Source organism: Cervus elaphus, chromosome 7 (assembly GCF_910594005.1).
Source record: "Cervus elaphus chromosome 7, mCerEla1.1, whole genome shotgun sequence".
Taxonomy (NCBI): domain Eukaryota; kingdom Metazoa; phylum Chordata; class Mammalia; order Artiodactyla; family Cervidae; genus Cervus; species Cervus elaphus.
The window spans coordinates 24,638,310-24,657,170 of NC_057821.1; the positions used below are offsets into that span (position 1 = coordinate 24,638,310).

The following is an 18,861-nucleotide window of genomic DNA, read 5'->3' on the forward strand; positions in this document are numbered from 1 at the left end:
ATCAGTACTTCTAAAAAAAAAAATCAAGTCTACTAATTTCCTACTTTGTAAATCACCAATTTATGTCTTTATCAGGTATGGATTGATTTCATTAGGCTTGTGGTTATTTGTTTCTGGTTTGAATACTAATAACCTGTTCATTTATTTTTATATTTTCTTATTTAACAATAAAAGCATTTAATGTGATGACATGTATGGCCATGTCTTATTCAATTATTCTCATTACTGTTATTTTCCAAGTATTCTATTGATAAAAGTTTGATCTCTTTGATACAAAAGTTATTTAGGAGAAGGTAATCATTTTTTTTCTTCCATCTTGCAAAAGATGAAGGTTGTTGGCTAAAATTTTGTGTTAATCTCTGTTTATTTTACTGTGATTATGGTCTATATAATTTATTAAAATTTATTAAACTTTTTAATTATAATTATATTGGGTTAAACAGATATATATTTTATATATACCAATTAAATTGTCTTTACTATGTTAGTCATATTTCTTCATATGTTCTTTATAATTTTAATCTAATTTAAAGTTTTAAACTGAAAGAGGTAAGCAAACTTCATTACCTTCATTATTATTTTTGTTTCTGTTCATTTCCTTTATTTTTTTAGAGATTTACTTTATATATTTCATATATAACATAATATATTACAGTATCTGGTATAAAACTTTCCTTACTATATCTATACTCATATCTATACTTTCATTACTATTTCTTTTTCTGGTAATTTCCTCTCATTTTTTTTTTAGAGATTTATTTTATTTCTATATTATGTTGTCTAGTGTAAAACTTTCCTTACTATACCTATTCTTATTAACCTTTTTACAATTTCTGGATTTTATTTGCATTATTAAATTTTAGATTCAGTTTAATCTCTTTATTAGAACACAGTTTTTAATTGTTTTCAGTTCTTGCAAAGTGGAAGGTATATTTTGCTTTCATATGTGAACAGCATTTTGCCAGGGTCTATGTTTATAAGCCAAAGTTTTGCCTATAATCATTTTTCTCTACACAGTATAGATTTTTGCACTGCTATCTTCTGACATTTAATGGTGTAGAGAATTCTAATGTTATCAAGCTTTATGTCTTCTTTTGTTTTTATTTGACTTTTTTCACTGTTTTTTCTTGTGCTGTGAGGATTTGGAGCAGTCATGATTCTCAATGTTGTTCAAATGAAATGGAACTAATTCCAAGTCTTTTATGTGTATTTTAGTTAAGTTTTAGTTATTCTTTGTGGTTTCATTATTCTGGACTCTTACTAAAAGAAGACCCATTACCAAAATGTGCTTTTATTTTCTGTTCTCTATTTCTAATACCTTCTCTTTTATTATTTTTATCTCTTGATCTTAACTCTTCATTCATGTAGATTCCATCAGTTTCTTTTTCATGTTGCCTACTCATTTCATGGAAAAGGGCTTGGCAACCCACTCCAGTATTCTTGCCTGGAGAATCCCAGACAGAAGATCCTGGCCGGCTAAAACTCCATAGGGTTGCAAAGAGTCCGATATGACTGAAGCAACTTAGCATGCACACACGCACTCACTTTGAGGCAACGGTGATTTCATTCTTTATTGCCATTAAAGCATTATTACATTCCATTATTGAATTTAAATTTCATAACATTCTTTATATACTTCATCTCACTCATTTTGTCTCATCATTTCAATTCAGATATTGTAGTCCCACCTCATATTTTATCTATTATCTCATAGAACTCATATTTTTTAAAGATTTACTGAATGCAGTAAACATGTATTATCTAAAATTTACTCCTTACTTAGAGAACAAATTTATGGTTGCCATGGGCAAGGATTGGGGGAAGGGATAGTTAGGGAGTTTGGGATGAATGTGTACCCGCTGCTATATTTAAATTGGGTCAACAAGGACCATTACAGCACATAGAACTCTGCAAATGTTACGTGGCAGCCTGGACAGGAGCGGAGTTTGGGGGAGAATGGATATATGTATATATGTGGCTGAGAACCTCACCCAAAACTATTGCAACATTGTTAATCAGCTGTACCTCAATACAAAACAAAAATAGATAAATAAAATTTACTCCTTAAATAAATTATATCCTTCCCCGCCTTTTGCTTGTTTTGTCCTTCTATTGTGTTACCGAGAGTATTTTAAATCCCTGTAGCCTTTAATATTTCCCACTTATCTAACATTGAATTATGATTCTTAATCTAAAACTTAATTTCCTATTGTAACAAAACCTCCGGCCGAAGCAAGTTAAACCAAAAAATATATCCCTAAATTACTCTCATTCCTTACCTCTCATTGCCTGAAGCAATGTCAGCCCCAAGACGTGTCCAGGATTTCTTAGGATAAGCACTATGAAGCTGAACTTTCCCAAACACTCCTGAAAATAAAAGGAGCAACAGTTTGATAGGAAACTCCTTCCAAGAAAATTAAGACCACACAAGTAAAATTCATTGGAGTGCTTATTGTGCAAGATACATGATACAGAAACTATATGTTAAGATGTCCACCTTATTAGAAAAAGAACATTTAAGTGCTTTATTTTCAGCAGGTCAACTATATCTCACATGGCTATGAAACATTTTTCTCTTTAAAGCTATAGAGAAATGAATGCTACATCACATCTAGAAGAGCTGGGAAATAGACCACTCTAACAGCTAACTAGTTAGATTTCCACCATTAAGTGTCTCCAAACCATTTGCAACTCTGTTGGAAGCTAACTGGTTTTGATATTTTGTGTTATACAGTAGATTTTCAAAAAAAAAAATGGTAATTTTGTTTCCTGAAGAAAGAGATTTGGTGCTATTAGCTTTGTTTTCCGTGGTTGGACCTCAGATTTTTTTTTTTTTTTTGCATTACAGATATCAAAGGATAGATCTCTAACTCCTTTGTTTCAAAATATAATTTATTTCAGACTCATAAATTAAAGTCTTACCAGGGACATGCTTGATGAAGTCCAGTTTTATTCCTTCAGGTCTTTCCTCTTACACATTTTATTGCCACTTAAAATCACATGAGGCAAAATTCACCATATTTTAATCATCTAAATATGTTTTGAGCATGAAATCAAGCAGCACCAAAATTATGATTGTGCACCCCTAACATGTCTATTTATTTGTTATTAGATAAATAACTATACATATAAATGAATACATTTATACATGTTTGAATAGAAGTTTCTAGTATTTTCTTCCTGTACCCAAATGGATTGATTTCCTTCATACCCCTGGATTAATGTACCTCTTTTACTGAAATCCAAAGATTTCACAATTTTTAGCAGCAAATGCATAAATAAAGGAAGTAAACACCAGTCAGGCATAAATAGTATGCCTTGGGCTTTCATCCAATGTGAACTAAAAAAGCTCAATTAATTAGAACCTAATCAACTATTCGTGTCAACACCCACAATTTTACCATACTCTAATTCAGCAAAAAGTCAGAAGATAATAAAACTAAAATAAGGATTAGTGGGAATGAAAACAATATTCCCACTTTCAGGACATGTCATGGAATCAGTCTTTCATAACAGTAATATAATATCATCATTATCAAAAATTAATCTTTTCCATTATTAGCTAAGGAAGCTAGATAGGAGAGGAACTTAGAGTAATTAGAAGAATTTCCAACAACAAAGATTTTAGCAAAAACAAGTTTATTTCCTTTAATTTACCAGAAAGAAGATTTCCTGATCATTCCCAGTCACCAAAGGTTTACTGCAAAATGACACAATTTCTTAGCTGTTTCAAGGAGATTATAATACTTGAAGGGATTATTTTAAATTTTATTCATGCAGTGACAAACATTTCATTCCTTTTTCAATTTAGCATCAGAGAAATTTTCAAAAAACACTTGTTTGGCAATACAGCTGACATTGGGCATCAAGCCATACACCTTCATATACTCCTAACACAAGTCTAGTTCACATCTTTGGTGGCACTCCATGGAACATAGTGGTTACCACAGACAAAAAAGTCTGTGTTCCTATTATGACCCATCTAGTTTGTCAACTTGGAATAAAGTAAAATATTCCTTAACCTTGTGTTCATAAAAAGATAAATAGCACGTATGAAAAATCATTTGGAAGCAACAAAGCACTATCAAAGTATTATATGGCAATGGCTATACTTTATGAAACTAGGTTATCAAACTTCATACTATCCTAACATGATTGTTTCCATATTACCGAGCGACTGAGATCTTATAAAATTGGAATTGCATACAGAGAAAATAAGAAAATACCAGAAATCTATAAAAAGTCTCTTATACTTTTCCCTTAAAACTACTTTATTGTGTGGCCCTTACATCCTACATATACAAGCTCAGTCCCAGTTTCTTTGTTCTTCTATAGATGAATTTTAAAATAGGACTTGGTACTGGGGCAGTTTCAAATGAAGAAACTGTCAACAGTAAATGTTTCTTAGTAATCTATAGACCTATCAGTTTAAAAATATTATGAATAATCACACAGTATTTAAAGTTGATAATATGGACTGTCCAGCCTTTGGTGTCTGATCAGTCTGGATAAAAATCTAAGGTTCTGACAACATAATACTGTGTGGGTTTCAGAGTATTGTTTATCATTTCTGAGTCTTAGTTTTGACATCTCTAGAATGGATACTCCTTTCAGGAGAGCCATTAAATGAAATCATAAATATAAATGCTCTGGAAGGGTGCCTGGAATTTAGCAGGTGTTCTATGAATGATACTTCCCTATCAGAAATACATACATTTCATTTTTCATAAGAATGGCATTGTACTCTTACCAATTGTTCCTGGATCAATGTGAATTCCACTGAAACGGTCACAAAAGACTCCCTCTGAAGCTCTAAGGTGAATTAGAAGCTTTTTTTCTTTTTCTAAGGGATTTTCTGAAGTACCTGTTTAAAAAGAAAAATATATAATGTAAATTTATTTGAAGTTAAGGAGATAGAAGGAAGTTGTGATGTAATTTTGAAGTGCAAAATAGATGCTATAAAATAGACAAGGTGGAAAACAGCCAATGTTGCACAGATAAAATAAGAAAAGGTAGAGCAATGAGACGCAGTAAACTTGTCTGAAAGAGACTGGATTACTGCTCAGCAAATATTCACTCTTTTTAAGGCAGAGTGTACTTTCCTGACCTATTAATAGTGAGCCTGGTCAGATGATTTGTTTGGGCCAATGAAATTTGGGTAGAAGTGACAATAATGCCAATTCTAAGTTGATGCTTTAGATGCTGGACAAGTTTCATCTGATCTTTTATAATAACATTTCCTGCCATGAATGGAGAATTCCTTAAATAGCCCCCAGGGTCTGGATGAAGAAACATGCAGCAGACCCAAACAAAACCAAGCTGGAACCAAGTCAAACTGAGTCTGGCATCAATATTTGTTGTTGAGAGCCACTGAGACTTGGGGAATCTTTGTTACCCAGCATTATTACAGCAAAACCTGACTGATACACTGTCTATGGCTGGATCCCCACATTGCTCTACATGCATTTTAGCAATTAATCTTCACAACACACCGGAGAAGTAAGATTCTCATCTCAATGTTAAATACTCATACAGAATGAGGAACAGGGGCTAAGGAATTTGTCCAAATTTATCCAACTAGTAAGTAACGGTCTGAATTTGAACAATGGTCTGTTTGTGTTGTGTTTTATGAAACAAATGATAGGTTATTATCTAAGCTTAAACTCTTTTAACAGCATAAGGACACAATCTTCAGGCTATGATGTTCAATGAACAGTTGGGAATTACTTCTGACCTTAACCTGTTGATGTTAAACTGCAGAGTTTGTTGACTTTCACAGTAAGAGAATTGTTTGGGGAAATTACTGAAACTGTGTTTCTGAGTATGAACCTATTAAAGATTATTTTCTTCAGGAATATATCTTAGTGGATATAAAATATTACAAAGCCCAGGTGGCGCTAGTGGTAAAGAACGTGCCTACCATTGCCAATGCAGGAGAAGTAAGAGATGCGGGTCTGATCCCTGGGTCTGGAAGATCCTCTGGAGAGGAATGGTATTCTTGCCTGGAAAATCCCTGGACAGAGGAGACTGGCAGGCTACAGTCCATAAGGTCCCAAAGAGTCGGACATGACTGAAGCAACTTAGTAGGCATATTAGATTTTTAAAGAAGCAACTAATGAGAAGATTATCTCCAAACTGGATAAGAGAAGTTGACAAAATACATCTGCTATCAAATGTGTCTTTCCACTTCAAAATGCCTGAAAACATAACCCAGAATGAGGCTGCCAAATATGATATGAAGTAAATGGAAACAAAAATGCCTGGTTGTTCTTTTGGCTAAATGGTCTTTCAGGGGCATAAAATCAAGTTCCCTAGTTGGCACCCCATGTATACCTGGGTAGCCAAAGGCTCAGTGTGAGTTGCCAGCTTGCTGCATACCTAGCTCTATAGTCCAAGCTTCACAGCCATCTGGCTACAAAGGACTGTTGAAAGTAAGACTCAGAGAGGTTAGTAAATTTTCCTGGAGTCAAATAGTAGGCCAATGGGCATGCAAGAATTGGACCCCACAGCCTGTTTTCTCAATAAGATGGTAAAGTACTTGGTAGCTCCACCTAGGTACTCAGCTGAGTGACTAATGTATCCTCTTAGACAAAGCAAAGAAGTGCTAGAGCAGAAAGAAGGGATGCTGGAGAGGAGGAGAATGTTAAGAAAATGTGTGTGGTGTAGCTCTTATCTGGCAGTTAGAAGTCTGTCCAGTAAGCTGTTTTCCAACTGTGATTTCATTTATTTCACGGAGGGTAGTTTAGCTTCTTGGGGGGAAAATGGCCTAGCACTAAACAGATACCAGAGAGAAAAAAAAGTAGGGCAGCTTTTGCCCTAGAGAAATGTATGCAGAGTCCCATGAAAAAGAGTTCAACGTTCTTCTAAAATCAGAGATTAAATCAATTATGCAACCCAAAACAGCAGCACATGCGGAGCTTTCACAGAAAGTCTGGGCAAAATTAGTCAGCCTGCCCTGATCTTTGGATATCTGGAATTGCCAGAGCTTGGATTCTTCATTGTGATGTGGGGGAAGGGAAAGATGGAGAATAGGGACCAAGCAGAAAGAAGGCAAGAGTGACCTAAGAGAAGGAAAGACATGCTATGTTACCATGAAAACACAGTGTCTCTCAAATGTGTAGAAACTAGTCAATGAAAAGCCTTAAAGTTCAAACTCCTCATTGTATGTTCAAATCCAGCAAGAAAGAAAGGTGAGGTGCCCTCACCAGTCTGGGCTTTGTCCCTAAATGAGGGGAACCACAGCTAAGAGAAGGCTCTAGGAATCATGCAATTCTCTGATTTTCCTTTCTAAAGCTGCTTAGAGATGCTCTAAACTGTAACAAAAGGCATTTTCAGCCTTGATGGATGCGGGTACTGACAATGGAGGGGAAATTGCTGTTATGCTGCAGAGACTAGCCAGGTGTTTTTGCATACATGATTTCACTGAATTCTCACAACCCTGTGATGGGTATCACTAGGTTCTCATGAGGAGATGGCGACAAAGAGAGGTTAAGGAGCATTTAAGAAATGACACAGCTAAGAAGTGGGGGAGCTGGGCTTAGACTGAAAAGTCCTATCAGGGATCACGTGGCCACAGATGAATAGGAAAGAAATAAAGAGAAGTTGTCACAATTTAGGATGATGGTGGGCAATGGAGGGGAAACAGAATATATTCCAGATGCTAAAATCACCTGGGGAGATGGAAGGAAAGTAAGTTCTGGTATATAAAAGATAACTGTTATAATGATTTGAGGAATATGGTACAAATGAATTCCGTGAACTTCAAAGGTAAGAAAAAGGGAAAAGGGCCTTATATGATTTCATTAACTCTTAGGTAGAATCAAACATAAACCTTGTTTACACTTAAAGTCCACACTTTGAGCACAACTCTCCTTACCTGGTGACTAAGCCAGCATACACTGAATTACTTACTTACTGCTCTCTCTACCCTCCTGTGTGTCCGTGAGATTCCCCAGGCTTTTATATGCCTACCTTCATCCGTCCTGTTCCTAATCACCCCTCAAAACTTGGCTTCACTGTAGTTTATTTCTAAAAGCCTCCTATGACCGTGAACTAGATGCCCCCTTCTGTGCATAAAAAGAAGTTTGCTTTTTTTTTTTTACCCCTGCTGCAGTAAGTCTCCTTTGATGAACTTGCCCTAAAGAAATAGTATGGAACACAGGCAAAGGTTAATGCCCAAAGTTCTCCTCTGCAGTGTTATCTATTTATAATTGCAAACATTGGAAAATGCTTTAAAATAGCAAATGATTGGAAACAAATTTATGCTTTTAGAACTACTCCCTTCCCCCTGCCTGTCAGTTTCCTTGCCACCCTCAAGAACTGAGTCACCTTAACCAAGTCCCCAAACAAGACCAAGCCAAGCTCAGAGGCAACCTTCTCTAGGACCCTTCCTGTCAACTACATCTGTGTTAAGGGGCCTTCTGTAGGCTACCACACACACCACATTTTCCCTCAATGCTTCAAAATTGTACTCTAAGTGCCTTGCCTTCTACTAGGCTTCCTCCTCTTTACAGTACACTCCCAGAGAGAAAGGGCCGTGTCTTTCTAGCAGAGTTCACTTATCGTTTGTCCCTCAAAGAGTGAAGTAGGTAATTTTAACCAATCCTCTTGCAGAAAACAATCAGATACTCCACAGTAAAAAAGACTCATTTCACCCATAAGAATACTAAGTATGTATGTGCCTAGCATCATAGCTTCAGAGTAACTAAAGCAAAAATTAAAAGAATTATAAGGAAAAGTAGACATACCTAAAATAACAGTGTCAAATTAAACACAACTGTTCATAAAATGAACAAGAAAATAATAAGGATGTAACAGTTTTGACTAATACAATTAACAAATAATAGGTGTAGATGGGAAATAGACTCATAAAGAAAATATATTCTTTTCAAGCTTGCATAAAACATTCACAAATATGGATCATATGATGACCCTAAAGCAAATTTAGCAAATTTAAAAGGATTAAAACCATACAGCATATGCTTGCCTACCATATTTCAGTCAAAATGTACAGTTCATCTAGGGAAAGATCTATAAAATGAACTATATTAAAATAAAGGTTTTCCAATTATCTAGAAACACCATTAGAAGACTGAAAAAGCAAGCCACAGAGTATGTAGTGGTATTTGCAACACACAGAACTAACAAAAGGTACTTTCCAAAATATATAAATAACTTTAACAAATCAATACAAAAAAGATAATTCATCATTTAAAAAGGAGCAAGAGAATAGCTACTTCAAAAAAAAAAGATACAAAATAGACAAGAGAAATTTCAAAAGTGCTCAAATCACATTAGAGATATGCAAATTAAAACAATCATGAGATCCCACTACATTCCCACTAGCATGGACTCCTGTTCAGTTGAACTATGCGCTATTTATTTTATGAACTTTTCTGAACATGTGTCATATTTTGTACACGTCATATTCTAAACACAGTGAATGATTATATTTCGAGGATACTCGTCAATAAGTACTTATTCATCAAAAGAAGGAAAATTGGTCAAAATTACACTTGTTTTTCTGCTTCTCTAAACTATTAAATTTTTTAAAGCTTCAATGAGGTATAACTGACGTACAAAAAATGCATATGTTTAAGGTTTATTTACCAAAATGGTTACTGTTAAGTCTGTCTAGTAGAGACAAACCCAAGATAGATTTTGCTTAAAAACCTATATATTTAAGAAAGATGTGATGTTTGTCAGAGAACTAATATCCACCTGAAAATAGACAGATACTTCTATGCTTGATCTGATATTGAAATATGTGTTATTTAACTGTTGGCTACCAATCTTCTTAGGAACTCACAGAAATGGAGGTTAGTGCTTGCTGAACCTATAAAGAACAGAGCTTTTATGCTTTTGCCCTTGTAGTTAAATAAGTACAATATTTATAAGCCACATTCTTTTGATTTCACCTTTTTATTAACCAGTAGTTTGATTAGAGAATGATCAGTGTAGACAAAAAATTATTTGTTGGCTGATGATCTATATTAGCTAAGTTACAAACTATTTTACAGATATCTATGTACCCTTAAATTTACATATGAAATGTGTAGTTAATTTGTTATATTTTTAATCATAAACTTGAAAGAATATATTTTTGTTTGGTTTGGGTTTTTTCTTTAACATATTATTTTTAAACAAACATCACCACAAGATTCTCTCTGGCAACACAAGAAGTCTGACTACTGGGTATTGTGGCTTTAAGCTGGAGGATATGTTTTAATCTACACTTTTCTCTGGTTTGTCTCCTTCTTATTACTTAATCATCCAATGAGCCTTACAGAACTGTCAGTTTGGAAGGCAATAAACTGTGTATGGATTTTTCTTCTTCTTTAGGATTGAGAAAGTCCCAATCACGGAAGCAATGAAACTTCCATACACGTAGTACTTCATTTCCTGACAATCAAAGTCATGTGCTAATGATGACCTTAGGCTCCTGGCTACAAATGTGAGACAGGGCTGACAAATACCCATCATGGGTTCTGCAAAACAATATGTGACAACTTTTAGGCTAAAAACCCAGTTCCTACCATAATTACTGAGTGACTAGGCAGTGCATCATGTGACCTGGCTCTGACAGGCCAGGCACAGTGTTCTGCAGAGTCCTCAGGGACACTGAAATGTGGGGCATGTGTTGTTTACTTAGGGATCAAGGAGATTTCTGTTAAGTTTTAAAGACACACATATATTGTTACTGATTATCCCTCTCTGAAATTCTCCTACAAACTATCACGAGAGAATTTTCCATTTGCAATTTTAAAAGTATGCATAAGATTAAAACACTTTCCATTGAGTTGCACATTTGGATCAATAATATGTTAACATCACTGATATCTAAGATAACAAAGTACACAAATTAAAGCATGGAAATGATCTCTCATCTAAAAAAGGACACGATGAAAAGGATGAGTACAAACAGCTATTCCTGGGCAAAGAAATACAAACATTTAAAACACTCAACAAACCAATGTTTATTGAACAGGCTTTGAGTCAGGCATTTTTATAAGTCTCTCCTAGACAGAGTAAGATTGAAAATACTTTAGATTTGTACAAGATCACCAGTTTTTTCAATGTGTTTTTACCCCCATTTATTTCTCCCATATGGGGGTGGGGAAACATAGTCGCTTATACATTAACACTACAAGTCTTTCCTCACAGATGTTGAAATTTAAGTGTCAGGAGACTGGATGTATTGCAAGAAAAAGGTATTAAGTTGAAAGACAGACTTAGATGTGTTCACTCATTTATATATACACTGGTCAGTCATATGGCACATTATCAGAAGTGTACTATGTCCTAGATACGAGGGTTACAAAAATATTGTAAAGAAGTCTATCATCTAATACAGAGAAGACATTCATGAGATCATACCATTTCATAACATAAAAATGAATGCAATAGTGGTGATATGAATGATAGAATGAACCAGAAGAAAATATACACTAAAACCTACTGAATGGAGACAGAAAATGTTCATAGTAAAGGTAATCCTTGGGCAAAGGCTTGAAGGGCAAAGATTTGAAGGACTAAAATAACCTCTAATTCTGGTCCTGCTCTTTACCAACTATGAGACCTTGGAACCAATCAATAATCTCTGTGGGTCTCAGTTCCATTATCTACAAGCTGATACAGATGATTCACACAATCTCTGAGGTCTAAGATATCATAGTTATAAATCCACTATTGGGGAATTTTCCAGAAATTGTGTAACAAGTTGCTAAACTAGATTTATAATCCAGATCTCTAGAATTCCCACATTCATGAAGGTCCCAAACTAATTTCTGTCTTATTAAAGTCATATGCATGAGATTATCAAAAAGTAGCTATTTTGGGGAGGGGATGAGATGTATGGAGAGCGTAACATGGAAATTTACAATACCGTATGTAAAATAGACAGCCAATGGGAATTTGCTATATGAAAAAAAAAAGAGCCTGGTTTAAAAATAAATACAGGAAAACATTCACAGCAAAAAAAATCTATTCACACAAATACTTCACTATAAATATATAAACATTGTAAGAACTGATTTACACACTCACTCATTGGCCTCATTGTTGACTGTATGTCTGTTACTGTTAGAAAAAATAAATAAATGGATAATACAATGAAAAAAAAAGCAATTTTCTGCAGATTTTGGACTTACTTGTGTTCTTTATTGCTTTAAAAAACAACACAGCATAGCTCAAAATCCAGCCCACACCATGAAACTCACGCCTACTCTTCACCAGTCTCCAGCTAGTGACTGCTGTTCTGCCTGACAACGATGTAAAGCCAAGGCTAAGCTCTGCCGCAGGACTTCTGCACCAGGTCTTCCTTCTGTCTGAAACTTTTTTGTTCAAATCTTTGCAAGTCTAGCTCTTTGCTGTCTCTATGGTCTCAAGTCACACTGACTCTTCAGAATGTTGTTCACTGATTACCTAATCTCGGTGCCAACACCTCTCTTCAGTTCACTTCTCTATTTGGTTTCCTTCAGAGCGTGTATTGCCATCTAAAATTATGTTTCCTTTTATTTTACTATTTTATTGTCTATCTCCCCCAACAAAAGAATACAAGGAGGAATCGTATCTGTCTGGCTCACTGCTGAATACTCAAGTCAGAGGAAGAATGCTTGTCACTGAATGGGCATTCAGTGAAAGAGAAAGTGAGGGAAGACAGGAGGAAGGGGATGGAGACAGGGGTAAGTCTACTTTCTCCTTAAACCTACTGATTCATTCCATTTCATCGTCCAATAGAAAGCTTGCCACTCATGAAAGCATGTAAAAGTTTGATGACATCACTCAATAGAGACAACTGTTCATTTTCAAATATGAGATTGAATCTATTTAATTGTACTTAAGACTATATTTTAAGCCAAAACATGAAGTTGTTAAAGAATAGATAAGTGGCATTAAACTTATTAGAAGTTACTGTCCTTTAGGAAATTTTTTTCTTTGTTCAACATGCAAAGTAACAGTTTGTGTCAAAAGTATATTTGACAGCCATTGTAAAAAAAAATAAAGGGCTTCCCTGGTGGCAGATAAAGAATCCGACTGCCAATGCAGGAGATGCAGATTCAATCCCTAGGTTATGCAGATCCCCTGGAGAAGGAAATGGCAATGCACTGCAGTTTTCTTGCCTGGGAAATCCCATGGAGCCTGGCAAGCTACAGTCTGTGGGGTTGCAAAAGAGTCAGACACAACTGAGTGACTAAACAACAAAAATGAAAAAGTTAAAAGCCAGAATAAGATGGTCAATTTACTTTCCTGATTTTATTCTTTCTGCTGTATCTCACACTACTAACCACTCCCTCTTTCTTGCAAATCTCTCCTTTTGTTTCAAGACATCATTTTCTTGTCACTGTCCATCTATATTTATAGCTGTTTATTTTCCTTTCTCTTTCCTGATCCCAGCTTCCTCCATTACCCTTAAAAGCCTTCTCTATCTCACAGCTTTGATTTCATATTTTTGGCTGGTGGCCCTCAAATATATATATTTAGCACAATCCTCTCTTTTGTGCTTTCTCAGTAATCTATTTGCCCTCTATATATTACCACTTACACATCCCACTGAAACCTAAACCTGACATTTGTGTCTAAAGGTTTATTAGGTGCCTGACACTGTTCAAGCACTTCCACCAAAGAAGCCTTTAATAAACAACTATTGCTGCTGTTGTTGTTCAGTCGCTAAGCCATGTCTAACTCTTTGTGACCCCATTGATTTACTCAGTTCCTAAAAAATCGATAAAATAAGCATGATTATTATTGTTCCCATTTTAGAGGTAAGAAAACTGAGGCAGAAATAGCTCATGTAACTTGCCAGAGTCACTCAACTAAAAGGGCTTCTCAGGTGGCACCAGTGGTAAAGAACCCACCTGCCAATGCAGGAGACATTGGCATAAGAGACACAGGCTCTATCCCTGGGTCAGGAAGATCCCTTGGAGGAGGGCACAGCAACCCACACAAGTATTCTGGCCTGGAAAATCCCATGGATAGAGGAGCCTGGTTGTCCACAATTCATAGGGTCACGAAGAGTTGGACATGATTGAAATGACTTGGCACACACACTCAATTAAAAAGTAGTGGGAGGGAGGTTTTGTCCTAGCCTTGCCATGGACCCAGATCTCCCAACCTGAAACCTAGGAAGTATCATCTCCTCACCTCACATCAAAATTGCCACTCGATTCTAGGAATTTTTTACCTCCTCAGTACTTCCCTAATTCACTCTTCCTCTTTAGCTCCAGTGTCTTCACTCAGTCTTTTACAGTTTCTTTTCTGAAACACCTTATAGCCTTCTCACTTTTCACTGTGCCCCTTCCAGTACATCCCCTGCATTGCCAAAAGTGATGGCTCTAAGACTGGATCTAATAATGTCACTTCCCTGCATAAAATATCCAGTGACAGGGCACTGTCTTCATGAGAAAACCCGAACTCCTTAACATAATGCATAAGGCCAAGAAGCTTCATCAGCTACCACCGTTTTATAAATCCTACAAGCCAGACATACCCGTTTTCTGCAATTTCCTGAAGGTATAACGCTTGTCCACAAATATGTGTCTTTTCAGATCTCTTCTTTTATCTTTAATCCCTCTCCACGTTGGAAGAGGTGACACTTTCAGTTATGATTTTGTTTGTTTGTCTCTGCTGCTTTATTGACACAGCTCTTGAAAGCCAGGTTCATGACTTCTATGTCTGCACATCCAACCTCTCTCGTGGAACTTGGCACGTGGTAGACAGTGAGCAAAAATCATGATGAATGATAGGATGGACAAACAAGTGAAATACTTTCAGCTTATCTTAAGTGTTTTATCAGACTAATGAGACAAACACTGAACAGAGAATGAAATTGAGTTTGGCATTTGTGATGCAGCTGTAGCCCTCGAAGCGGAGCTTTGATCTTAAACTTTCCGTCTAATGCTAAGATTATGATTCCACCCTACTAAAAGTCAATTGGTACCTTCTGCCAGCACCAGTTGCCTTAAAAGCAGGACCACCAAGGAATATAATTCCATGGTGCTGGGACTTGGATCAAATGGCATCAGATAGTACACAGTCTCTGGCAGTGCTCTGTGCCAATGCCCACATCTATTAGGTTTCTTTGCTAACTAGTCTTATTATCTATTTCATGTTGGGATTTCTTTAGGGTGTGGTAGAATGGGACAGATGGGTTGAAAGTCTCCCTTCAGGCATCATGCACACAGGATTGGGCAGATGGGTTCTTTTTGGATAATCAACCTTTAGGCCTGGAACACATGGACAAGCAGAGAGAAAATGAACATGCCATTGTCTAGCAACAGATGAAAGTGTAGTTGGGAGTGGACAAAATTAAAAATAGGATTTGAAATGTATAAGTCAAAACTGGAAAGTGCCACTGCATTCTTTCTTTTCTAAGGTACAAATTTCCAGGCAGCAAGTTTGAATTACAGTAATAAGGGACTTCAGAAACCTAAAAAATCTTATGAAAAAAGACCTCTCTTAGCAACAGAGGATGTCAACCTAAAATAAGTTTTCCAGTAACGGGAACAAGGCTCAGTTTTATTTAATATTTCAATCAGTTAACTGGATGAGGATACAGAATATTAAACCAATGAGCAAGTGACATCAATCTGGGAGGAAAAGATCAGGAGCCAAAAGAATTTCCTCACTGTGGAAAGATGGATTGAAATAGAGATGAGTAAAAAATCTTGTGCTTGCGTCTCCTTAAAGTCCAGGTGAAAACAAAACAATTCTTATGCAAGTGTATACCACAGAGATCTGTGTTTGAGGTAGTACATGTAGAAAGAGTAGGAATTAGAGGTGACAATGCAGTTGGCATAACGAAGCTGGATAAAGCTGAATCTTTGGCTGCTTTAACAGAAGAACCATTCTCCACCAGTGAATGTGATGGAGAGCATTCAAACCTCACTCCCAAACACTGCCCTCCTCAGCTCACTGCCCTGGGATGCAGCTAACCCACACACAGGACATCAGTGAGCCCTCCTTGACTCGGAGTTCAGGCTGGGTTTGACTAAACTGTAGCAGGAGCAGGAGACGAGAGAGACAGAGAGTGAAATCTGGGTGTTCCCAGAGGTCCTTCCCGGTACTGAGTGTGTCCCAGTCACACACAACTTAATGCTGCTCTCTGACAACCAACTCCATGCATCTGCCTCTATCTCTCATTCAAATAACGAACTCCTTCTTTTAGATTCTTTTCTCACCTGGGCCATTACAAAGTATTGCATTGAATTCTCTGTGCTACACAGCAGATTCGTATTAGTTACTATTTTATACATAGTAATGTGCATATGTCCACCCTTAGATGTGAAATCTTAAAAAAAAAAAAAGCACAAATGAACTGATTTACAAAACAGGAGTCATGGATATAGAAAATAGACATGGTTGCCAGGTGATTAGATACAGGAATAAATTGGGAGATTGGGACTGATATATACATACTACTATATTATACTATATATAAAATAGACAACTCATGTTTTTAAGTTGGCTACCCACTCCAGTATTCTTGCCTGGAGAATCCATGGACAGAGGAGCCTGGTGGGCTACAGTTCATGGGGTCGCAAAGAGTCAGACACGACTGAGTGCCTAACATTTTCACACTCTCAATGTATCAGACCTGGTTAACTCATCATCCCAGATCCACTTCTCCTGCACCATCCCTCAATTCCCAGGGGGAGGACCCTCATCTCCTAGCTCCACTGCATCTCTGGCCCTTCCATCAGCTTCCTAGGGAGTCATAAAACATAACTAGGCAGAGGAGTTCATGGGTTTGTGGGGCAGTGGGAGACAGGTGAGTTGCTTGCCGTCTCCCCAGGTCTCTCTCTACTGTCCCAGGATGAACACATCGGCTTGGCTCCCAGGTCTGTTCTCTGAAGGATGTGCACTACAACAGCAACTGAAATTCTCTTCTGGCTTGGTTGATCAAGGGCTAACCAATCCATCCAATAAGATCTTCTGGAAGAGTAAGCCATGGGTAAATTCTCACTCAGAGAACTAAATGGAGAATTGATGTATGGCCTGGTGGAGGCAGAAAGAGCCCTGCAATGAGCGTGAGGACCCTGGGGCCAGATGACTGCATACAGTGGGTGGACAGGAGTGACCAACAAATGTCACCTCTGTCTGTGTCCAAAGCTGGCTGGGGAGAACTTTGGCTAGTAAACTTCCTCCTTGCCTCAGTATTCCCCAGACCCCCTTAAGCAACCTGCTAGAGATACTATCCTCTCCCAAGGCCTCTCTCTGCTCCCAGTCCTGTTGCCCTTGACTCACCAACTCTCAGCTCCCCACCAGCAATGAGCATGCAGGCCATGCTTAGAACGTTGCTTCTGTCCACAGGGAATTCTAGAGTCCCCATCACGTAGAGGCCTCTGAGGGGCGGAAGATCAGTATCCACAAGGATAGTCCTGTCTGCAGAAGGAAAAGAAAATGCTCAGACATGTAACCAAGACAAGAATTGCCTCCTCTCCTCCAGTGACTTATACTGGGTTCTCTAGGCAGCTCGGGAATTGCTTGAATTGCTGTTTGGGCCAGGTCAGGGGCAGAAAGTGGAAGAACAAAGTGTTTGCAAAGGCTAGGCTTTCATGAAGAGGCAGAGGAAAAGAGGTGTCATGAATACATTCTTCCACTGCATTGCAAACCAAGGGTCATGGCCAAAGGCATTGCTGATGACTCTAACCCTGCCCTGTTGGGGTCCTTTAATGGACCGGAACCTGGTGGTCCAGAGTCAATGATAAGAAAGTGAGCGAGAGAGCCGGAGGGAGGGAGAGGGAGAGAGAGAGAAAGAGAGAGAGAAAGACACAGGGACCCAAGCTCTGATGGAGCAAGGGTGCTTTATTAGCAGAAATGCAGGTTTATATATCTTTAGTAAGATGATTACTCAGCTATTACACAGGATGAAATTTTATCAATAGCCACAATATGGATAGTCTAATACATACAAGGTCGCTGACGCTGAAAAGAGTCACTGAAGGGTATTCATACGTGTCTCATCCTATGACCTCAATCCTGGGAACAGCATGCGGTTTCACTTGTTCCCAGAATAGGAACTGATAAGGAACAGAGAATCCTTGAGAAATGGCAATATATTGGATTCTTTAAATTCAAATGTCCCCTGACACTACCCCCAAGCCTGCTTTAATGCAAATGTCCAGATAAGCTCCACACCCTTTGTCCCTGCCCCTCCCTAGGCTCTTGTGTTTGAAAGGTAGACAACCACATTTTACGACCTTGACCTCTAAAGTCAGACTATCTGGCTGTGAATAAGCTGCTACTGACTAGCTGCGTGGACCAACAATTTACTCCTCAGTGTCTCAGTTTTCTAATCTATAAAATGAAAATGATAATAAAAATATCTCTTCATTCATAGGATGTTTGTTAAGATTAAATGAATCAATAAAGTGCTGAAGAGTATTAGTAAGACAATCTCAGTCCCCCAGTCCCACCAAGAAAGCCAAGTGCCTGTTTCATGCTTAGTAAAAGCTTAATATATTCATTATTTGTATTGTTTTCATTAGCTGGATGAACTCACAGAGTTCATGGGGCAACTTGAAACTATTATTCTTCATCTCACCTTTGTAAAAGTAGTTTCCATATAACTTCAGGGGAAAGAAACATTGGTTTTTGCTTGAAAGTGACAATAGAGTAATACATGAATAAAAATCTGCTTTTAAAACAATAACTGCTTCATGTGTGCCAAAGTAGTAAGTGTTACTTTCTGAAGTTCAATAGTAATTCAACCCAAATTGAAGATATCAAATAAGCGTTTCTGTTTACATCTTAATACCATAATCACTGACACATGCAAAGATTTTGAAGGGATTTTCTGAAATTTATTTTAATGAAATATAGTTGATTTACAGTCTTGTGTTAGATTCTGGTATACAGCAA

General features: G+C 37.2%; 1 protein-coding gene across 7 annotated transcripts in view; it reads right to left on the reverse strand.

The window, feature by feature from the left end:
* Positions 1 to 18,861, reverse strand: part of PKHD1 (PKHD1 ciliary IPT domain containing fibrocystin/polyductin) — a 431,302-nt gene that overhangs the window by 138,926 nt on the left and 273,515 nt on the right. For 6 of the 7 annotated variants that reach the window (XM_043907708.1, XM_043907713.1, XM_043907710.1 and 3 more), the window contains 3 exons: positions 17,245 to 17,382; positions 4,751 to 4,864; positions 2,280 to 2,367 (listed from right to left, as the gene is read on the reverse strand). In XM_043907708.1, coding sequence (XP_043763643.1) covers positions 2,280 to 2,367; positions 4,751 to 4,864; positions 17,245 to 17,382 — 340 coding nt within the window. The remainder of the gene's footprint in view (positions 1 to 2,279; positions 2,368 to 4,750; positions 4,865 to 17,244; positions 17,383 to 18,861) is intronic. The other variant, XM_043907712.1, reaches the window with a different exon arrangement.